At 34.3% G+C, this 25,019-nt stretch overlaps 1 protein-coding gene across 1 annotated transcript in view; it reads left to right on the top strand.

Annotated features, from left to right (window-relative positions):
* The window catches only part of LOC117169222 (protein Shroom), a 245,016-nt gene that overhangs the window by 124,772 nt on the left and 95,225 nt on the right, over positions 1–25,019 (top strand). Inside the window, exons 2-7 of the mRNA XM_033355479.1 lie at positions 9,405–9,773; positions 11,724–12,036; positions 15,066–15,308; positions 15,567–15,721; positions 15,806–16,636; positions 17,073–18,731. Of these exons, the coding sequence (XP_033211370.1) occupies positions 9,439–9,773; positions 11,724–12,036; positions 15,066–15,308; positions 15,567–15,721; positions 15,806–16,636; positions 17,073–18,731 (3,536 nt within the window). The 5' untranslated portion in view covers positions 9,405–9,438. The remainder of the gene's footprint in view (positions 1–9,404; positions 9,774–11,723; positions 12,037–15,065; positions 15,309–15,566; positions 15,722–15,805; positions 16,637–17,072; positions 18,732–25,019) is intronic.

Below are 25,019 nucleotides of genomic sequence, written 5' to 3'. Positions count from 1 at the left end.
AATCTCATCAAATATTAAAAAAGGTGAATAGTTCAGATGCTTTCAAATGTCAAGCAACCTCAAATATTACTTTAATTTCAAGATTGGACTGTCATGTACAAACCCGTTAAGTAAGTACTTCCTATACGAGTAAGAGTATATTTATCCCGTAGTTAATTTAGCAGACTTACAGCCCGAAAATGAACAAATTAATTTCATTAAGGAATTCTTCTTGCTACTTAAGTAAAAGAGTAACAAGAATGCTTAACTTAAACATTTAGAGGTTATGCTTCAGATGATTTACTCTGGTGTTACTGAACTGATTAGTGAATAAGTCCAAAATCACTGCTTAATCAGTGAAATGTTTAACTACTATTTCAATGAGTGAATTTTTCACTGATTCATATTTAGAGAGAATACCAGAAACAATGATCTATTGGTGGATAGATGTTTCAGAATCTCACCCTTGACCGCGTATAATAAAAATGGTTAATACAGCTAATTAACCAATTTCGTGATATTTTTCATCGTATGAATAGTCCATAGGAAGATGAAGTTTTTCGCAAACGAATAACATTGCCTGTAAAAAGATTGTTTTTGCGACAAATAAAAATCCGCTTAACTTGAAATTTAAGAGGAAATTCCATTTGTGTCAAGGGACATTCTGTTGAAACAAAAGGACATTCTCTGATTTAGCTTATAGTGCTATCACTCACTAAATTTTTTACAGGATATTTTGCCTTTTCAAAACTGTAAATAATGTCGAGATAAAATGCACTTAATTCTTAAGGCCTCCTTCTATATATTAAATATCCTATCTCATTTTATCTCATTGCTTGTCAAAATCCGTTTGAGTATAATCGTTCCTGGGGATTTCTGACATCGCCTGAATTGTGAGTTTACATCCTTTTATTACTAGTGTTGGCTTGAAGGCGGAAATCGCTTGGGCATGAACCTAATAAATCAAGCATCAATCAATAGTTTCTACAAGAATTATAATTAAAGTAAACCACTATAATTACACGATAGGAGTCAATCACGATAGTTTGTAATAACTGTAAGTGTCTGTTTCCGTGGGTAGTGAGAAACATGAGAACCTCGATATCGCTTGCATGAGTTTGAGTATATGGTAATGTGGGTGATATTCATCGAGCGATACGTCATTCTTAATGGCTTCGTAGATAAGAAGGCGCATTCGGTCGATCCCATCTCGAGCACAATGCCACTTGCCAATTAATAAATTCGCTTCGGGTCTCTATATACTAGTTGCTTTGTATACATTTATTTTGCTCGACGTGTACGAGCCTGCCTACCAATGACAGAGCAATAATAATATTATTGTAAAGAAGAGCTTCGATCTAAACGGTAGTTTTTCACTATGGCCGAAAAACTTTTTATATCTTTGATGTAACATATCGTACATTCACATATCGTACGATTGTAATCTTTGATATGATTCATCCTTATTTAAAAATGAAGTATGATAAGTTTGAGAAGCAGCTTTTGAAAAATTATGTTTCGTAAAGGAAGTGTGAACACATTAAACACTTTCTTTCATGAATCACGCACTTGATCGTTGAGTGTGGAGAGAAATAATAAAAGAACTATTGCGTTCTTTTTACCATGAGGTAGCCTCGCGTGATCAATCATTGATGTCACTGGGAGACTCTCATTCTCATACGTTTTGCCATTTCGACGCACAAGCGGAAGATGAATGTGGGTGAAACGATGACGCTGATTCGCCCCTTCGGTAAATGTTACTTTTTTTCTCCAATCTTATCGATATGAGCACAGGAAGAAATTTGCAAATGATCGAGATCAGTACGTTACGCCTCGAGAAATCAGCAACTGTAATGAGGTGCAGCTTCGCTTGAGTCAACTGATTCTCACACGAATTGCACTAATGTTTACTTTGCGTGAATATCTTTCTTTAATTCTTTTAATGATATCCTTTCTTCGCATTTCAGAAAGATGAGCAAAGGAGAAGCTTTAATTTATATAAGTTAATCTGTTTCATGTTTTTTATCAATTTCTTCTCGAGGGAATTGTTTCTGAAGAAAGAAAGAAAACATGCATGAAGTTCAGATATGCCTTGCGTATAGCGCTCCAGAGAAGAAACGATTCTTTGCGAATGAAGTTGGGAGTGGGAGATTACATCACGTAATTAATGCGCGCTGAGTTCGTTGACTGGATATATAACCGTGTGCATGTAATTGCGCCGAACGATCCTAAGCGCAGACGATGAAAGAGCTTGGAAGATCGACTCTTGATCTCGATCGTTAATATCATGCCAACTTTGCCAACGGAGAGTTCCAACCACAAAATGTCGCTCCATCTGGAAGTACTTCCATCTTGAGAAGATTGTAACCGCAATATTTTTTCACTGATAGGTCATGCAATTAATACTTCTTCAAAATGGGGAACTAAATTCTCTTAAAAAAAAATACAACTCAATTAAAATATATTCTGAAAAATACATGATCTTCTAATTTTGACGTGTCCAAATGACAAGGTCCCATCTGGAAGATACTAAATGAATATAAATTGTGATGGGAACATCAGTGCCCTTAACCCTGTAGCACCTTTTCATGTGGCGTCTTTGAGATGGTGCCTTGTCTTTTGGACACATGGAATTAAAAGATATAAATAAAAACATTCGGTCAGAAATGACTGCATGAAATCTACAGACTGATTTTGATTTAATTTGTCCTTCAAAGATTGATATAAGAATGTCTAATGTAGTTTGAGAAATCGGGTTTAAATTTGAAAAAGGGAGGACAAAAATGAAACATGATGCAGGTTGCGGCGTGAAGGGCGGGCAACGGAAGCGTTGTGAGGTCTGTGGGCCGTATGCAAATGAAGCTGCTGAACTTTTTCGCCCCGTCAGAATTATGATCTCGACTTCTCGCGTTGGCGACAGTACCGTAGAGTATGTGCGTGGGCCCCATCCGTTGGCATAATATAATGTACTACAGTAGCGGCAGTTTAAAAATTTTGAAATCACAATGGCGACCAATTAAGCCATTAAAGAGTCTAGTCTAGACTTTAATAAATTACCAAATGATGATTGATTTCCACATATCAAATGATTTATTCCTCCAACTGGCTTAATTAGATGTCTGATTTCCCGAAACCATTAATAATTTTTATTATAACAAATCAAAAATTCACATTATTATTGATAATTTCAGGAATTAGGTTTAGGATTTTGCATTTTTCTTTTCACTAGTGTATCTTATTTTCATTTTTTGGTACTGTTTCATATGAGTATATAAATTATGGGTACCCATATAACAACGTTGTTTTCAAGAAAATAATTTGTTTCCCAAGGGGAAGCATTGGCCTCTATTTTCTTTTTAGTAGGGCGAAGGCCATGTAACTTGTAACCTCTCGAAACCATAACTTCCCAGCCAGTTTACCGGTTACGCGTGAAGCGTTAAGCCTGATTTACAACTCCTGCCATTAGCGCTGACTCAAGAGATTCACTTCAGACCCCAAAACAGCGTTTATCCTGGCAATAACGGTTCCTTTCTTTAACTTTGGATCCTTCATTTCTTCTACTCTGTCATATTTCTTTCCATATCTGCAACATTCCTAGTTCTTCCAATTTTCAGTTTAAAAAATGGTAATCCTTTTAATTTCGAATTTTATAGTTGCTTTAAGATTTTTCAGGAAAGAGGATCAGAAAGCACGATCTATATGAATGTGGAATGTGGATTCAAAGTGTAATAATTTAGAAACATTTAAACCAATTTTAGAACAGTAAGAGCATTTGTAATTTAAGACTCTAATTTAAAAGTTAATGTGTTATAGCTATATTGTAAGACATCTGTGATTTAATGCCAATCTAAATCATATTGATTATCTTTTGAATGGGCCATAATTAATTGAATAGAGAATCCACGAGAGAATCTTCCAAAGTCAGACGACGTGACACCCTCGGTGACACCTCCTTTCTTAGTTTCAACGTATGAGTATGCGTCCCGGGGGGAAACGAAACGAAAAAGATGATAAATAAATATTATTTCTAAAATTTCATATAATTACACATTTTTTTATAATTTAATTATCAAAACAAACACGTACCAATTGTATTTGAAGTAGTGTCATTAAATCATCACCCTGTTTCTTTAAAACTATTCTCAGACATCAAACCATAGAATTAAAAATTGAAGTCCTAGAAAAAAAAAACCTGGCCGCAAGTAAGGGTAACCCTACAAATCAGGGAAAGGTCAGGACTGTTTAGTAACTTTTTAAAAATAGTCCCTACAGTCATTTAAAAAAATCACTTTAGTGCCATTTTGCCATAAATTAACCCATGGGTAACCATTAATAAATTCAGGTCCATTTCAGAATTTTCTTGAATTCTTTTGAAATATTTAAGGGTAGATAAGGGTAGATAACATACGAATAGCTTTAACTTGTCATATAACATTCAGTTTTGATTCAAATGTTATAAAACTAATGTTTATTATTTTTCTCTAATAAATGAACAAAAAACATTTCACCGTTTTAAAAATGATTGAAAATTTTCAAAAATAACAACGATTTTCCTTCGCCGTGTAAAATTTTTGAAATTTTAGTTAACAGGTTTAGACCGCGGACCCTTCAAATATTAATAGTAAGGAAAAAGAAAAATTAGCCAGGGGAAAGTCAGGAAATGTTAAAAATAAAGTTTTGCGGCCACCCAGAAAATACTGAAATGAATCAAGAATTTCGTCACACCTAGAAGTAAATATTGCTCCACCTGATGAAATGTCACAGCTCATTCTCTGATATTTTTCCCATCTCTGTTACGTTTTGTCGTCTAGACTCTAGCGAGTCCGCCCCCGTAAATATGGGAAAGCCTAGGTGCATTATGTGATTATGTAAAAACAAAAAATGAATGCAAGAGCCACTGGCAACTTTCAGGAATGTTACCGCGTTTTCTCCACATGGGACGTTTGTCTCCGATGAGATATACAATTACTTATTTGTTTATCTGCGATCGAGCGACGATTCTTATCGATAGAGGAACTGTTCAAGTGCTCAAGTTGGAAAGGTTGCGGCCGACCGCAAAATGGAGAAGCCAGTGGTTTACTGGAGTTTATGGGGTTGAGATGGTTTACTAGTTGGGGCTTGGGGATTGGGAGGATGTTGAGATGTTGAGGTGGAAGATAAGAGAGAGTTGCTATGAATTTGCGCAAATTTATCCCAGTGCAAGGCGATCCCACGTACCTCGGTAATTAAGAAGGGTGATATAGGGAACTGTGGATGAATCTGCTTTAATGTCTGATCTTCGCCTATTCGGCTCCTATGAAGCTTAAAGCTGGAAAGAAATGGACGGCTCTCGTTTTATGTACCCCGCTGTCGAGTAACTTACGCCATAGGTTCGCGGAGGTAAAAACATTATCGCGTTCAACTATACGGAACCTAAAGGCTTAATCACGCGTGAGACGAGAACGATTCTACAAACGTGCGAGTAAGTCTCGTGATAGGGATCCCCTAGTTGGCCGCCGCTAACGCGGAAGTTGCACGCACCTATAGTTTAGTTGTATGTGCTATCTGCAAACAAGCATTGCGTGTGTTTTACTCACTTCCTTTCGTATTTGACAAAAATTTACGAGAAGCTCCGCATTCCGGCGTAATAATAGAATTATGTAAGGTGCATTACACGCAGACCTAGTTAAAATTCTTCAATGAAATGTACTTAATTTGATTGTTTTATGCTTGGCAGAAAGGAAAGATCTGATTAATTGAACTTTTTTCGGAACTAATTGGATTAACTCTTTCATTTGAATTTATCAGTATGTTGAATATATATTTCTTCGTTGAGTGCATTTTGAAAGAAATAGTTGGATGCTTGAGTCAAAAAGACTAATTCTTTTGAAGACAGTTTAATTTTCAACGTGATTTTCAAATTTATTAAGTAATTATTGAACTGTACCACTGCAGTTCCATCGTTCGAAAAATTCACAAACTTTGTTAAAATTTATCATCAGAAAACACACTAAACATTATTGAAATTTGTAACATTACTTCTATTGTCTTCAGTGTATCGCAACAATTATAATATTTTAACCCGAAATGCTGTGAAGATTAAGTCGATTGATAAATAATAAAATTATTATAATGAAATACGATGAGAACAAGAAATTTGGATGGAATTCTGTTTCTCATGCGGAATCGAAGGATTCGAAGGGTCTTAGTCGATGCGTATGAACGTATGGAAAACCAGCTTCAGATCGCGCGATTGAGGGTCATCCACCCGCCGAACTCGAGAAACCTGGATCCGAAACTTATCCGCAGCCTCGAGCCAGGTGACTCGATAGGTTTCTGCCGTACGTGTTCAATGTTCATGCCTCTTCGTGTGCTTACATCTTACCTGTACCCAAACTTATGCCAACATTCGCCTAAATACTCATTCGAAGCAAGTATTTTACCGTACGAAACTGAACCACTCCGTGTCCCGGCGTATACATCTCATGACCTGTATTTGCATTTAAAATTGGTCAATGTTCAGCAATTCTGAAGCTCGAATCTTCATAATACGCCAGTAACTTATTTAAATAAATAATCAAGCAATAAAACTACCTCACGGAAGAAATTTTATCTTGTAAAAATGTGACGTTACTGAAAAATGAGACCAAGAGGTAATTAAGAACATGAGCTTCAAATTAAGACGAATAAAAATATAGCTTCTCTCTCACGATAAGTGAATTAATTAATAAATTTTAATTTCGAATAATTTAAACCCGAGAAAAAATAGAATGAAATATTTATACCGGTCAATTTCATCTCGGAAATAATTTTCTTTTCAGTTGCGAAAATAATTGCCCTAAAATCGTTTCAAGCTGTTTTTCTTTTCAATCTTGCTCGTGATGAGTCAGAAAATAAATCCAAGCAGAGGCAGCTGTTTAAAACGTGATTGATTCTGATCTACTACTACCACCTGCGGTTCCACGATGTACTGAAAATGTTGGAGGGATCGGGCTCTCACTAAACGAAGGAAGAGTAATTGGAAACCAACATATATCCCGATTTGGGTCACCTGTTGGCGTTGCCGCAATATTTTTTATGGATATTCTGCACTAGCAGAAGACGGGATCCAACTGCGCGGAAGACAATATTGCCAATCTCACTCAGAAACTGGTCAAACCTTTCGCAATGTTCAGAAATCTAATTCATGCTAATATTGCACTTTTTCTCAGAATGTAATATCTTCTTAAAGCACGCAATTGAATAATTTCAGATTGCCTCCTAAGAGAAAGTTTTCATTTCCTAAGACAGTTACTAATACATCATTTAAACAAAAATTAAAATCATTTTTTTACAAAAAAAATACATTGCCATAAAACAAGGTCACCATCTAAATCTCAGGAAAAAATTTCACTCCATTTCCATTCCCTCTCCCAGCTTTTAAACATTTTCCCCGGACGTTATAATTTTAAGGTTCGATCCCTCATCATGGAACAATATGAAATTTGAAGTGTTCAAAACTATATTTGAAAATAAATTATTCTAGTGAAATAGTTTTGAAACAAAAATGTAGTAATAGGAGAAGGAATTAATAAATTATTCAATTTTCTAATTAATAGCGTTAATGAAACAGTTCTCATGGTTTGTCTCGATTGGCATCAACCCAAAATGGCTTTCGACTCTGGTTTTTTTTTCTAGTTTCATTAGTAGAAGATTTTCTAGCAAACTTGATTTTTGTTTGAAAGTTATTATCTGTAAATTATTCGAAATAATTCCAAGGTGAAGTTTCTTTGGCTTAAAGTCTGGAATTTGGCATTGAAAAATGCATCGCAAAATTTGTTTTGACTCCGGAGGGCAAGGATCCCCCCACCAATTTAGTTGGATTTCCGGAGAGAAATTTCGTATTTTTTTTTAATCAGTCAATATTAGACGTGCTCATAGGCCTTTGAAATTAGCATGGTATTTTAAATAAAAAAAGCTCAGTTTTCGGAAAAATGAGAAAAACTACATTCTTGTTATTAACTTTCTGTAAATTGAATTTTAGTACTTAATTCGGAATTGTTCAAGGATTAATTTCCACCCCCTAACTTTTGAATTTAACGCCCCAACCCGTTTGTATTGCGCCCGGATAATGTCGTGAGAAATGCAAAATAGCAGTTTCATGTTAAATTCATGATAAAGACAGGATTTCTTGTGCCTAAATATTTTGGCATGTATTTTTTTGTATTACATTCCACCTTCTCAATAGTGCCGAGATGGAGCTTTCAGGGGAATAACTTTTCTCGGAATGGTGTTCCCCCACCGCTGTCACGCTCTCGAGCGCGCAAGAATTTCGAAAGCCCTTTCTCAATAGTACCGCGCTGGCATTAATGCCTCGTTCAGGAGTAAAAGTATAAATTTGTATAACCTTCGCACAGTATTATTGAGAAAAACGGATTGAAACTTCAGGTGATTAGGGCACAGCGCAGGAGTGGGGGTAGAACCCGAGCTCGTATTAGGATCAACGTCAGTATTGAGAGCGGCATTGTTGAGAAGCTGGACTGTATATAAGTGACAAGTTTGCAAGTATTTTTGAATTACCATGAAATTGGTTAAACAATTATTCTTATTTTTTAATTTGTATTTTCCCCTTAAATTTTAAATCATGATTTTAACTCCAAACAAAATGTCTTGACAATATTCTTAGTTTTTCACGTTCTTCTAACAATAGGTCGCTGGAACGCCTTATCTCATTTCAGTATAATTTTCGCAGATTTAGGAAGTGTCCACGTGGATCCACTCCGACCCCGCTCCAGCCCTCCTCGTGGACAAGCCTGGAATTTTGCCATGCCCCCCCTCCCCCCGTAAACTATCCACGTGGTATATGCATCGCCCCTTACACAATGTCACAACTTTCTTCAATATATAATGGCATAAACAAATTGGTTACCTGATTAATCCCATAATAAACTATTTAAATGACTATTTAATAATGTCAAAAATAAAAAAAAATATAATTCCTGACATCCATTAAGTATGTAATTAGTTTAAGGAAGACCTAACTTTTTATGATTTGGCATGGAACCAAATTTAAACAAATATAAATTGTTTCAACAATTATAAAATGTCTTTGATAAAAAATATTTTTTTCTTTTTGGGTTCGAAATGATCGTGGGGTATCACAAAAAAACGAGAGGTGAAAGCCCTTTTGTATTGAAGCCTCTCGAGACACATTGTGTTCCCGATTTTATTCATGTTATAATTTAAATCTTGCCTATTTATTAATATTTTAAATCGACTGTTGTTTAACCATAAGGGTACCGAGGCCTCATTTAATTTCCGCGCAATCTGCACTGAAGTTTTTTTGACCCTTTTTTCTTTGTTTGCTTACCAATCCGTTTGTAAAAACTGGAGGTTTCTTTCAATTTAATAAAAGGTAGTTGGACAATTTGAAATGGGATTGAAATATGGAATTGATTTAATCGTAGGTGCATCCCGGATGGCGGGGACGTTGGTTACACGATGACGGAGCTGCAACCGTCACCACCAGGTTATCGCGGTCAGGATGAGGCCCCAGGCCCACCGTCCTGTTCTCCAGGCTCTTTCAAGTACTCGAATCACGGCCACTTGTCCCAGGTTGCCAATTACAAAGGCACCTCGTCGTATCCTCAGGAGGGCTATAGCCTCAAGAGCTCGTCTCGTCCGATTCCTTCTAGCGAATACTATCGGCGGAGGAACGACAATTCTAGGAGGTCCGCGGACAACGACATCGACAACGAGAATCTCAAGAAGGCCACGAATACCGGTTACAACGATGGTTACAAGAAGAATACTCCGGGCTATAAAAACGACAGCGGGTAAGCTTCAAAACTTTAATAATAAGTCCAATATCAAGATCTTAGATCTAACAATTTAACAGTTTTCTAGTAAACATTTTTAATCTCAGATATTATAATTAAAATTATAATTATAGGGATCACAGTCTACATCCCCATTCTCCATTTCCGCCCATTATTCCCAAGATCCCCTATACATCCTATATTTGAGAATTTTGTCCATCAATTGCAAATTCAACTGTTTTGTAGAAAATTCGCCTTTTTGACATTGAAATTCAACATTTAGGATACATTCTTTTTCTTTATTCACTGAAAAATCTTTATTGGGTGAAAATGCAATTTTTCTGTTGAAAATTCGTGTTTTTGCTTTAAAAATGTACCTCTTACCGTGGAAATTTTATCTTTTTCGATTATAAATGCAACTGTTTCGTTGAAGCTTTACCTTCTTTAGCTGAAAGTTCAATTATTTGGTTAAAAATGAATTTTTTTCTTTATTAAAGATTCATCATTTTAGTTGAAAAATCGTTTTGATTTGTTTAAAAACTAATTTTTGAACTGAAAAAAATTATTCCATTTTTGGTCTAAAAGGTATCTTTTTTACTTGAAAATTCGTCTTTTTAAATATAAAATTAATTCTCTTGGTTAAATGGTTGCTTGCAGACTATAGCAAGCGTTTAAAACTATATAGTTAGGATCTCGAAATGTATTACTAGAGTCTATAAGAGACCGCCCACTTTTCAAATTTCTGTGAAAATTTCTCGATCAAAAATTTGTTGTGAGTCAAGTTGACCAAGTGTGTTCTCTGATGGTTAAAATTAACTTTATTGTTGAAAATTCATATATTTCGTTTAAAAATTCAACTGTTTTTTATGAGAAATTAATTTTTTTTTTAATTTTAATAGGAAATCATAAAGTTTCGAAGAAACATTAAAATTCGTAACGATTGTTTGTTGTGTTAGTTTTTTTAAACTGGAAATTAACATTTTTAAACCAACATCATCATTAATATTCCCAGTTTTTAACCATTGTAGGTTATATTAGTGTCTCACACCGGAAATGAATATTTTAAAACAAAAATCGTTAAAATTTTAACCAGATTTAGAATCTTCTAAAAGGTTTCGGTCATATTAGCTTTTTGTGTCGAAAATTGGTATGTTTATGTTTTTTTTTACATCAGACATCAGTGTTTTTGGTAAAAAAAGATCATTAGATTTCGAAGGTTTAAACATTTTTGTACAATTTGTGGGTTAAACTAGCGGTTTTCACCGAAAATATCGATATTGACTTCAAAGAAGATTTACAATTTTGGAACAGTTTAAGGTTATATGGATGTTTTTCACCAGGAATCAGTTATTCTTTTAGACAAAAATCGTTTGACTTTAAAGACTCAACTTTGAGTTTGAACAACTATAGATTCAGTTCGTGTTTTTCGCCCATTATTGGTAGTTTTTGAACAAAAATGTAACGATTTGATTATGTATGCAACAATATTATCATAAACATTAATCCTGATGTTAAGCTATGAATTTTGATACATTTTTACAAATATTGTCGTTAATTTTCTTTTCTATTTTTCTAGAATGTAGAAGAATAAAAAAAAATCAACGGCGAAAAACATTTGTATTACATATTATATAGAATCTAGACAATAGATGCTATGAAATACACCTTTTTTTCACTAATATTAATTTTATATTTGAATTTAAAAATTGCGTGAGACAACAAGAACAATAATCTTGCGCGTACTTTGTGCATGCGTTTTCTATTTAAATAAAATTGGTGGTTTCTGATGATAGTGTTGCATTTATTAATTTTTGTTCATAACTGCTTAAACACTGTGAATCCTGTAATCCTTTCATAAAAACTTACTTTGGCAACTGAGTAATTCCAAAAGAGAGTGAAACCATTGAGGAATTTATGAACTTTGGTTCTTGTATAGATATAATTAAGATTTCGAATTTTTTGTTTCAGATACAGCGAAAGTGTCGGATTCGACAGTTTCAGCCTCCCTCTCAACGAGAGGGACGAAGCGTCGCCACCACCAACGCCACCAGTCAGAGACGCTTCCAGCCTCAAAGGTGTCTGTTACGGGCCGGGACACGAAAAATATCCCTCCTGGCCCAGCGTTCCAGAACGACACTCTGAAGAGGATAACCACACTTCCACATACAGTGGATCCCACCGCTCCAAGTCCTGGACCGATCACACAAACTACCCTAAGGAAAAGCCAGCACAGTACACCAGGCCTCACATCAAAAGACCCAATCCCACATTCACCCAGCAGGTTCGCATTCCTTAAAATATCATGAGAAATTTGAGAAAAGTAGGCTAATTTCGAGTTCGCTCATGAACTCGTAGCTGTCAGAAAAAGCTTGTAAAACACGGAAGTATGAGGTCGATTCACAAGAAAATCAATGTCAGCGTGGGAGCTCGTGCAGCTCGAAATTAATGAACGGTACACGCCTCTCACTTAAGCGAGAAATCAAAGTCAATAGAGACTTAAGCGCGTAGGTGGTAACGAAATGAGTGCTTGTAATTGGAATAACAATACATTGACGATATGCGATTGTCACTACGCGATCATTGTTGTTTCAAGAAGTTGATCAAGTTCCCCACCTCGCCTACGCGAATCGAATCTCGAGGTCGAAGAGTCGACGAACTCGCAAATTGTTTGTTTGCTTCCATTGAGTGGCTATCCCGGATCGTCTGCCTACCTTGCATTTGCAAATATGTAAATCTCGGACTTTATTTTTCTCTAATTGGATACTTCACTTCAAGTAGAAACCCACTTTGAGTGATTCGTCTTATTTAAAGACATGATGAATGTAGAAGAGATTTAAAAAATGAATTGACAAAAAGATAAAAAGATTTTGAAGCACCACTAGATAAAGTAGTTCGCGACCCTGAAAAAAACTTTGTGAAAGTTTTCGACTTTTGGACAATTATTTGTGAAGTCATTCTTGTTGAGGTAATTTCTAATTCGTAATTTTCGAATCGGATCGTAAACAAATCAGTTGCTCGTTATCATAGAAAACGTTTATGAATTGTTTTGATCAATAATGCTGCATGTCCAACACCTGGAAATCCACACAGTAGTCTTCTAACACAAATTTGGATCTTTATCCCGATTAGGAATCGCGTATGCCTGTCAACTCGAAACACATAACTTTCTTCATTCCAATCGCCGCTCGGAGTTGTGTGATGTCATACTGCCTTGTCATTGTTTCGACGAGAAAGTAATTCATACCTGACCAAGTAATCTATAATCGCAGGTCAAAACCTTGGTCTACACTGACTGCACCCTAAAACTGTCATACATGCAATTAATCTTCACTCCTACGCTCCCCTTTACTCTCCTTTCCTCCTGGCGCAACCTGTCGACTTGCTCTCCAATTTCGATGACAGTATTTATCAGAGGACACAGGCCTCAAAAACAGGTCCCTATATCGCCTGTTGAACCATATGTTCATTTAAGGTCCCGAAAGTACCCTAGTTTCAAGATTTGGTCCCTATGGGTACCCTGGTTGAGCCAGGCACTTTGAAAAAAAAGCAAAAAGCTGAGAACTTCTGTAAGAAATAACTGTGAAAAATAATAAGGACTGCCACAAAGTAACTTTTTCAACTGAAAAGACCATATTAGTCACTTTTCATTCAACAAATTAATGCGTGAGTTAATCATTATTCATTCCAGGTCTATACCTATTTTTGACTTATCTTCAATTCTTTGAAATATTTCAAAGTATTTATACAGATTCTGAAACATTTTAAATGAATTTCGATCATTTGAAGGCTTTTTTAAATTTTTAGTATATTTTTAAAACTGCTAAGGCATTTTTAGGAGCTTTTAATTTGAAGTATTTTAGGGAAATATAAAAGATTGCGAGGAATTTTTAAAATTAAATTCATTCATTTGAAGTGATTTTAAAGCTTTTGAAATATTTAGGACAAAGAATTCTCTAGTATTTTTTAAGATATGGAACAATTTTACAGGACGTTTGAGATTTTATAATATTTTAAAAGATTTTACGTTTTTTTATTAGATTTCCAAAGATTTTAAAGATTTAAAGAGATTTGAAATTCACCCTGAATTCATATTAATCTATCCTAAATTCTTCAGAGTTCTCTTGAATTTTATGCATTCACTTTATTTCTTTTAATCCACTTAAATTTGTCTAAATTTACTATATTCTATTTAATTCAATGGATTTTTTGTGATTTTGAAAAAAATGTAGTTTAATTGATCCTGAGCGTCAATTGATAAAATGATCAAAGGATTTTAAATATTTTTTTCAAATTCCTTGACATTTTCAAGAGCTTTACAATATTTCAAAGGAGTCTAAAGGATTTTAAATTATTCGGATTGTTTTAAAAGATGACAACGAAATTTTTTATTGATTTCAGTAATTTAATGGGATTTAAAAGGGTTTAAAATACTGAAAGGTATTGTAAAAAATTTCAGGTGTTTTCAAGGGCTTTAATAATTTTTAGGCATTTTAATATTTTAATGGATTTTAAAGAATTTTTATAAGACATGAGGGATTTTGTATGGATTTCGAAGATTTGAAGAGATTTTCAAATGTATTTTGCAATTAATTTAGAACTCCCCCTGAACTTTTATTAATTTATCCTAAATCCTTTTAAATTCTTTTGAATTCTTTTAAAGTCACTGAATTATACCCAATTCAATTAATTTCTTAATATTTTTAACTGGTTTCTGTTCACTTGATTGCTTTTTAAATTCAACTAGATTTTTTATGAACTTCATCTAATTCGTCTCATTTCTTTAGATTTTCTGTAAATTCATTTAAATTTTTTTTTAATCAATCAGTTTTTTTCGATTTTTAAAATTGTTCCAATTCATTTAAATTCTTTCGAATTTAACTTGAAATGTTTTATAATCATTAGTCAGTTCTTGTGTTAGAAATTAGTAGGATTTCAAAGATTTGAAGAGATTTGCAATTTTTTGGAATTCACCCTGAAGTTTTTGAAATTTTTTTATTTACTTAAATCCTTCTAAATTCACTCAATTCTACATTTCATCAGATTCATTGAATTCCCTTGAATTGTTTAAAGCTTATTTCAGATTTATTTGATTCAATGAACTGCTTTTATATATTTAAATTGTTTTAAATCTTCTGAATTTTTTTACCCTTCAAACGCGAAAAAAGTACCCTATGAGCCTGAAAAGGGGTACACTTTAATCCCTATATTTTAACCCATAGGGACTGTGAGGCCTGGAGACACTATCAGCATCTCTTACTTCGTGATGGAAAATACCTAGATATTTTTTATCAAATTTTAATGTTATTTCAGCTAAAGACGGTGATGGAACGTTGTGAGAAGATACCAGCCGAGACTTTCGAGTCACGGACTAGAAGCAATCCGGAGGAAGAAGCAAGACTGTGGCCTCGTGTAGATCGCGAAGGCAAACCTCTGGGCGATTCTGACTACGTCGTCCCATCGCCACCTGAAAGAGAGCAACCACCGACTCAGACTCTCAGTCACGCTGATTTAGAAGCCTACGTCAGAAGCTATCAAGATCCTCAAACGCCTCAGGTACTCTTGGCACTTGAAGCATCCTTTGCTCTTCGCCTCTGTTGATAATTTCCATGTCCTCATAACCCATCACTCAACTAAAAGTCGTCAAACATGACTTCCAAGATCGTAGTACTCAAGACTGTTTACTGTCTCGAAACTCTCGAGAACTCACCTTGAAGTTTGGATATGCCAATCCTCTAATTTAATTTAAAAAATCTGATAATAACTTCTTAAAGAAACGTTAGCACAATATTGTATAATTTTAATTTATTCCAGGTGGACATCTACCGTGAGACGACCTTGACACAAGCGGGCCTCGAAGAATACACGAGGGTGCAGCATTCTCAACAAGCTAGCTACGCACAATCGGAAGGTTACCACAGCTATGTCTCCAGTGTGGACTCCACGACAAACACGCCATTTCTCGACAGGTAAATTAACCCTTCAAGTGTTAAATATAAGAATATTTAGATTAATTCTTTCTAATCTGATTCTAATTGCCTTTGAATTTTCAGATTACGAAGGGACAGTGAAGTAGTTGCTCAGAGACCAACACCAAACTGGGATGAGGGTTCAAGAGAGGGCAGAGACAGTGTGGTAACGACTTCGAGTGGCAGTGCCTCTAGTAGCGAAACCCTCAAATGGCACGGATCCATGTCTGATGTGAGTGTTTCCAGTGGGATGCCGACCAGACAAGTGAATGCTGACAGGTGGCATCACAGTTCCATGTCGGATGTGAGCAGCGTGAACGGTGGTATTCCTCCTCAACAATCTAGCCACGGTCATGACAAATGGCAGGGGTCTATGAGCGACGTCAGCACCACTGACGTGTCTCCAACGAAAGTTCGACACAGCGAGAAATGGTCCGACAAATGGCAAGCGTCGATGAACGAGCGAAATAAGCAAAGTGGCAAACCGAGTTTGCAACCTGTGATTGGCCTCTGCTCCTCGAGTATGGACGTATGCCAAACGAATTCAAGTGCGAATCAGGAAGGCAAGTGGCAGGAATCGAACATTGATGAGGATAGGGTAGAAAGGTCTAAGAGTTTGCAGTGGGATCAGTCAGAGAAGTTCTCAGGGATCCAACAAATGGCTCAGAGTTCTGTGAGATCGCAAGCGGCGCCTACAAGTCCTCAGAATCAGGATTGGAATCCTCTTCATGGATCCATGTCGGATGTGAGTCTGGTTAATGGAGTTCAGGGCAGTAAACAGCTGATTGCTCACAGTGCCAGGGTCCAAACGCCTCAAAGACATTATTCTGAAAGCGTGCTCTACCTGGATCGTGAACGTGGTCAGAGGAAATTGTATCCCGTGAGCATAACTCATCCAGCTGATCCAACTTCAAGGTAATTTAGTCTTTCATTAGCAAACATCTAGGTCCTTTACATGCTTCTAATTTTAACCATAAATAGGATTACGTCGTCGCTTTCTTGAAGTAATATTCAGTTTTCACCTTCGAATCTGAAAGATACTTGGAATGTGTAGAACTCTCATTTAAATGCCTGAACAGACTGCTATTAATATAATAGAGATAATATTTTTAGGCCTTCGCGTGAGATTATTATCTCATGTGGGGCGTAATTCAACTTCGCCGCTTTCTACCACTTGACCGCGATAAACGACAGCAGTAAAAGACATTTTTCACGAAAATTGGGTGACAGAACTGTGGCACATTTTAGATATTTTCTCGACTGACAGCACCGATAAACTGGCTACTGAACCGGGCACCATAAATAATTATCTCATTCGAATCCGCATCTGACCCACACTTTCTTATTTCAGGATCACGCCTACTTCACCGCAGCAACCGCAGTTGTCAGTCGCGGAACGAATCAGTGAATTGGAAAAGCAGCAGCAGCAACATCAGATGCGCTACACATATTTGGACCCTGATAAGCGGCACCGAGTCTCGGATCCAACTCTCAAGGCCATTCAGAAGAAAGCCCTCCTTTCGTTTTACGAGAGGCATCACCAACCTTCATCATCTTGGAGATCTGAACCTCAGCTCACGCAGGGATCAGTAGCAGCTCCACAGAGTCCGCCACCTCAACCTCCGCCGAGACCGAGACCACCCTCGTCGAGGAGGGCAAGTTCTGCTTCGGATTATGCGAGTGGGAACTGGCGAGAGAAAATCATGAGAGGTCAAGGTGGCTCAGACCTTCCGAGTCCGAAACACCAGCACAGCAATAGCTGCGGTAGTCTTTCTACCGATTTGATGGGTCCTGTGATAGTGGGTCCGGCTATTTGTGTCGACGATTGGGTCCCGGAAAGGCCACCGAAGAAACCCCATTTGAGGAACGTTTTTAACGACCGAGTTCCAAGTCCAGACTTGCCACCACCCTCGCCTCCAACTGTTACTGACCACGAGGTCCTCAATTGCGACGATCCTCTGCCGCCACCACCTCCTGAACTTAGCGACGATTGTCTTTCGGACTGTAGTCGCAAGGAAGCCGACGAGATTAAAAAGAAGGAAAGAGATAAATCTTGTGACAGACAGAAGTCAGAAAGGCGCTCCTCGGTCCGGAGATCCAAACACGGGAAGCGTGATCACAAGTCTAATTCTCCCACATCAGCTGTCGCAAAAAGTAAACCACTCAACCCAGAGCAACATAGAACAAATTTCCAGAATGTCAATTCGGATATCGTGCTCGAAAATGGAGCATCCACAGGCTTCGCCACACAGAGGATGGTCATTGGTAGATCCAGTCTCAGATATCCTTCAACTCAGAAGCTTATGATGAACGGGAGAGTCGCTCCAGTTAGAAAATTGTCCGAAGACCGGATCCTTCCTGCTAAACCACCTGCACAATTGCCCGACCTGATCTCCCAAAGATACAGTGACTCGGGAAATCAGCGACCAGCTCCTCAGGTTCCTGTCGAAACAAGGATCATTCGCCAGGAGTCGATGAGGGTCGAAAGCACCAGAACTGACGCCTCCGGCTTGATCAGAAGCGACACCAATCGCCTAGAGTCTTCCTCCGGCCAGAGACCACAACCGCAAGTTCCGAAAAACGGGGACAAGACTCAGCAGCCGGTGCGACCTAATCATTTGCCAATTATGGAGAATTCGAAGAACGTTGCTAAGAGCCAGGACAACGGCACTCACAGTTTCTCAATCAGTAATCCTTTGAAAACCGGATATGAGGCCAACTCGAAACATTTCCCCTCGGAGGGCAGTCCTCAAAAGTATCACGAACCACCAAAGTACGTCCCTAATCATCATCCTCGTCATGGAGCATCAACGCAGCGAAACTATTACGCCCTGCCACCGAAATACGTGGATCCGTCAAAGCAAAAACCACAACCTCAATGTCCGTCTGAAAGATTCAGCTCGGGATCGTCAAGTTCACCACCACCGCCTTTGGCTCCGAGACAAAATACCCCTGGGAGGAAATCCTTGCCACCGCCACCCCGACCCGCACCACCGCATTCAGTTCACGGGTGAGTAAATATGGAAATAATAAATTTATTAATTTTCGATTTGCGGATCGATTGCCGAGAATTCGAGGTACATTTTAAGCAACGATTTGGGATAAAGGTTTTGATTCAATTTCGATTTTATTTCCTTTCAAGATAGAGCCTGCTTTGATTCAAACCAATTTTTAGTGAAATTGTATAAGGTTTCATTCTACTTCTCTGCATTAAAACAAAAAAAATGGAAATTTGTAGTGTTGAAATGAAAGGAAAATAAATGCAGCATTGGGACATTATGAGCAAAATTTTAGGGGGAGCATGACGGTTTAGAATGTTTTTTTTATTATCACCAGGGTGGCCCCTGGCCTGGGAAAAAGGGAAAACCGGGAAATAACTGGGAATTTTAGACATTTTTAGAAATAAAAATCTGTCCAACTTTGATTTCAAACGTTTTGTTTTTTAATAATTAGTTAAATTGTTACCTTTTTCCATTATGATATTGTTTAGTTTAGAATGCGCTATTCGAAAATCTTTTTCTTTGGAAATTCTAATGTTAAATACTTAAGCAATTAAAAATTAGAAGCGTTTGAAATCGAAGATTTTGGACAACAAATATTTTTAATTGATCCACTGTGAGTATAAATTAATTTCTGATTTTTAAAATGGACCTATACTTTCAGGATTAAAAAGTGAATGATAATTAATTTTACAAGACGATTTGGAATCAGTTCACAGTTGTATAATTTCACGATTTTAACCCCGATGGAAACATTTATAAATTATTTTCAATTTTATAATAACTTCAAAATAATATATTAATAATTGAAGTCTTTTATTCAATTTCAAATATTATTTCAGTCTAAAAAATGCAATTTTTAGATGATTCAATTTGAAAGTTTTTAATTCAGAAAAAGAACAGTTACTTTATATTTAGAAAGATCTGACTGTTTATTTACAATCAATAGTTATAAAGTAAATACTCAGAACTAAACTTTGAAAGTTAGATTTGTAATTTTTGTACTTAAAGAAAACTTAATTTGTATTCAAGTTGCTGTATTTTGATGTAAAAATAACAATTAAACACCTATTATTGTTAGAAAAAATTCGAGTAACTTGAAGAAATGTACCAGCTGTTCGTAGCGAAATTTCGTTGCAAATAGCCCACGGTCTAATTTAAAACAAAATATCGCCAGACTTCGAACAAAAAAATTTAGAATCTTTTAAAAAATTGTGAAAGACCTGAGAGGATTAAAAAACATTTCCTTAACATTCCTAGGAAAATTGAAAATGATTTTTTATTTCGAGAAATTAATTTCAAGAGAATATTTAAAAACATTTAGAAAGATTGAAAAATTGGTAAAAAATGTTCAAATAAAATTTTAAACTCTTTTAAGGTTGTTTAAACTATTTAAAATACAAATAATTCAACTTTTTATTTAAGAAGTGTTCAGCTTATATAAAATGTAACTGTTAAATTTTTAATATTGCTAGCTTAAAATTGCTTAAAATATAATTCTGATGGATTTATATTTTTAGAACTGAATCTCCGTCATTGAACTCTGCCATTTATAACTTTTAAACTACATTTTCTAAAGTTAAAAATTCAAGAGTTCCACTTTGGGCGCTTTAATTTGCAGCTCATTTTTTATTACTTCAAATGGAAAAATGTTTAGCTTTAGAGTTAGATTTTTTAAATTTAATTGACCTTGAAAAATGTTTTTGAATCGGAAAACGACCGGAAATTTTCTTATTTGATTCAAACGGCCACCCTGATTACGAAACAAGCCTATCTTCACTTGTACTGTTCTTCTTTGATCTGCAATCGAAATGGAGTTAGTGCTGAAAATTGAAACAGGGCCTTGTGAGACCAAAATCCGGCTCTCTGAATCCAAGGTCTAACAAAATCAATAGAAAATCGTAGAATGTCAGAGCGATTAATACCAGTCGAATTTAAATAGTCTAGTATAAATTGCTTGTTAAGGCCGAGGATCGATCTGACGTTAAAATGAATCGTATGAGTGCGGGTTGCAGGCTCAGGGCATTCGAGGTCCTATAATTGCGATATAATTGAATGGTAAATAGCCTTGGCCCCGGTGAAGATTGAGCGACGCTCTCCATTATGTTACTTACTGAATCTACGCCACGTTCTATGCGCTCCTCTTATCTCCCGATCGATCAATTGAATTAGAGCTTGCCCATAAGTACACCCTCTTTCTCTTCTCTTTTACTCCTTGGATGTTTATTAACGATCCGTGAAGATCGATAGATCGGCCAGCAAATTTATTTCCAGTCGTGGGCCGTCCAATGAATCTACTCTATTGTTACAGTGAACTCGATTTGGAAATTCTCTGCCTGCTTAACTTTCAATTTTACGCGTGGACGATCAAGGTTTTCGACAGAGGTCTTGCCGAAGATTGCATTATTTGGAGTCTTAGGTCATTTTTAAAGAAGGATTTCATTGTGAGTTTGCAATTGAGGATAATTATGGGGTATGAAATTTAGCTAAAAGAATCTGGTACAATTAAGGCTTCTGGGGACAAAAATTATATTAACCAATAGATTAATAGTTGTAATGAATGTTGAAATCATGCAAACAATGTGTTCTCAGTTTGGGTTCGCTACAAAGTGAACATTTTTTTCTTCATAGTTTCACCTTTTCTCAAATTCCCCCCTTTTTTTGAAAAACCTCCCCTTTTTCCACTATTCTCTGGAAAAATATATTTGAAAATACAATATTTACATTACGTGGGAAATTCTTTCAAATGAGTAAATATACAAAAGAATGCATTTGTATAATATTCAAGCACTTTAATCAATTATTTATAATTAAATATATTAGAAAATAAAAACAATATATCGTAACACAAATATAACAATATAAGTTCAAAGTATTAATTATGGTAAGTACGAAATGATGAATCTTGGAAAGAAATAATGTATAATTATACTTGTAAGTATCACGATTTAATGATCAATTATATATTTTTTTAAAGAGAACCTTATTATGTCTAATTAAAACAAAATCTGTAATTCAAAATTGTTTTTTACAATTTTCTCTTTTTTTACTTAAAATTAATCTGGTTTTATTGAGAATTCAAATTTTTTGTTGAAAATGGGACTTTTTTTAAATTGAGCTGTTTCTTATTTAAAATTGGAATCATTCTTTTTTAAAGTATCAACTATCACGTTTTTCTTTGGGAATTAATCTTTATTAGTTCAAATTTAACTACCGGTTAGTAATTTGAATTCTTGATACAATGTTGAACTATTTTGTTAAACATTAATTTGTTCGGTTGAGAAGTTTCTTCTCATAGGTAAAAAATCATTTTTGTTTGGTTGAAAATTCATTTTTTCAATTAAAAATTTAACTATTCCATTTTGTTCAAATTGAATCTTTTTTAATGGAAACTTCAACTATTTGGTTGGAAATTCATGTATTTTGTTCAAAATTGGAGTTGAAAAAACTGCTGCTTTTTTTTTTTAGAAAACTCGTCTTGTTGGGTTAAAATCAGCCCCATGCATTGCCCCCACTTTTCTGTTTTCTTACGATTCGGAGGGGAATTGTTGGTTAAACTAATCCAACAGATGGCGCCACAAAAAGTAGATCTGTCTTTTTCATTAAATTGCATTGAGAAAAAGCAAAAATAATTAAAAACTGGATGCTGTTTGCAAATAAACAAAAAAAATATATGAAAAAATAAGAGCAACTATTACTAATTATTTAAAAAAAAGAAAAAGTCATGAAAATATGTAGTTTAATATGAATAAAATTTAATTTCGAGATACATTTTGAAAGCAGTTCGAACTTTATATTTTTGTGATTTACTTTGCTCATATTATTGATATTATTATTTCTTAAAGTTAAAAAAGATTATTTTTTGTTAAAATTATTATTGTAGCTAATGAAAAAATTAATATTAATAAAAAATATATGACGTATCTCAAATATTTCAAATATAATAATAATTAAAATATTTAAGACCGCATCTTAAGTTGCACAGTAAAGAATATTTATACCTTTAAAATCTTAACAATTTTAAGTTGTGAACAAAATATTTTTTCAAAGTAATAGTAATTGTAATTAAAATGTTTGAGGGAATAATTTGGTAAAAAGTCAATGAAAAGCCTAATAAATGAGAAAATGGATTTAACATTATTTAATATAATGTATATATTTAAATTCACTTTTTTCGTTCAGCTGGACGCCCCGAACTTTTGTTTTCTCTAGTTGTTTATTAATAATTTTTCTACTTAAAGTATGGAAAAACTAAAATTTTGTACAAAACAATTTGTTACGCTTTAATAACTGATCAGGAAAGCTTTATATTATCTTAAATTAATGTTTAGGGACTCATCAAATACAAATAATTTGTTTATCATTCCATTTATTTGTTGCAAACAAATTTGATAAACAAATTAAAAAATAGTCTTATTATTGGTAACATTTTTTTGTTGCTAAAAGTGCTTCACATTAATGTAGGAATGACATTTAATAACAAAGATAATTTAAAAGTTTATAATAGCTATTGTTATAAACAATTCTTGTGGCAAAATATTAGAATTTGAGATTTAAAAAATGATTATTTCCTTCAAGCGCCAGAAAGACTTCAGGTATTAATTAAAACAATAAATATTTAATGATATTTGACAGAATATTACAATTTAAATTGTTGTAAACACATTAGATGAACAAATTCAAAATTTTGCTCCTTTCACATAGAAATTTTGTTTACGCTGAAAATGCTTTAAGCTGTTGGACGAATAACTGCTAGTCACAAAAATATTCGAGAAGTTAACAATAACCATTGTTATAAACAATTCTCGGGACAACATATTCAAATGTAAGGTTATATCCAAATTCTTATTTTCTTTAATTGCTACAATAGCTACGGATATTCCTAAAAAAATGTATATTTGATCATATTTAGTGGAATATAATAACTTACACGTTTATAAATAATTTACATAACACTGCATGCTAAGATTCACTCACTACAAAATGTTTTGGCAATAACCCACCTAATTGGCTATCAAAGAAAATTTAAATTTGATAAAACCTTAAATTTAAATATTTTGTCACAAGAATTGTTAATAACAGTGGTTATTGTTAACTTTTCTAATATTTTTGTGACTAGCAGTCATTCGTTCAATAGCTTAAAACATTTTCAGTGCAAAAAAAATTTTCTATGCGAAAGGGCCGACATTTAAATTTTGATTATCTAATTTGTTTAGAAAAATTTAAATTTTTATATTTTATCAAATATTATTAAATATTTATTATTTTAAGGAATACCTGAAGTCGTTCTGGCCATTGAAGGAAATTATAATTTGAAAAATCTCAAATTCTAATATTTTGCCACAAAAATTGTTTATCACAGTAATTATGATAAACTTTTCAATTATTTTTGTTATTAAATGTCATTCCTACATTAATGGGAAGCACGTTTAACAAAAAAAATTTAACCGATAATAAGACTTTGTTCATACTTTGACTGGAAAAATTATTAATAAAAAAATAGATGAGACAAAAGTTCGAAGAGTCAAGAGCTATAGAATTTAATTATCTTTAATTTAAAACAGAAAAATTCAAAATTGCAAGAAAATCGAAGGCTCTGGACATTTTTGAATGAAAAAAGTGCATTTCCTCCAACTGTGCGTCATGAGTACAGTACGTTTGTTTATAGATTTTAATAGCTTATAGATTGTTTGTTTTAGAAATGAGATTTGCAATAACATAATTAACCATTTAATTCAAAATCTCCTTTAAATTTAAATTTTTCAATAAAATTATTAGGGGCTGAATGCAGCGAGAAAAAAGCTTTCAAGATTAAGCAACAAATAAATTATTGAACTGTATAAATGTATATATGATGTTTGATTTAATTTAAATAAATATATACATTATATTGAATAATATTAAATCCATTTTCTCATTTATCATTCGTGTCATTGACTTTTTACCAAATGATTCCCTCAAACACTTTAATTGCAATTACCACTACTTTTAAAAAATATTTCCTTCAAAAGTTGAAACTGTTAAGATTTTAAAGTTACAAAGATTCTTTATATTGCAACTTAAGTTGTAGTCTTACATATTTAAATTATTATTATATTTATATTGGATATAAGTAATATATTGCTTATTAATTCTTCTGATCATGTATATGTTTTAAATATTTTTGTCATTGGGGTCTTAAATATCATTAATTTTTTCATTAGCTACATTAATAATTTCAACAATAAATAATTTTGTTTGACTAGAACAAATAATAAAATCAATAATATCAGCAAAATAAATCATAGAAATATGAAGTT

Source organism: Belonocnema kinseyi, chromosome 3 (genome assembly GCF_010883055.1).
Source record: "Belonocnema kinseyi isolate 2016_QV_RU_SX_M_011 chromosome 3, B_treatae_v1, whole genome shotgun sequence".
Taxonomy (NCBI): Eukaryota; Metazoa; Arthropoda; class Insecta; order Hymenoptera; family Cynipidae; genus Belonocnema; species Belonocnema kinseyi.
This window is presented reverse-complemented; position numbering and strand designations above follow the sequence as displayed.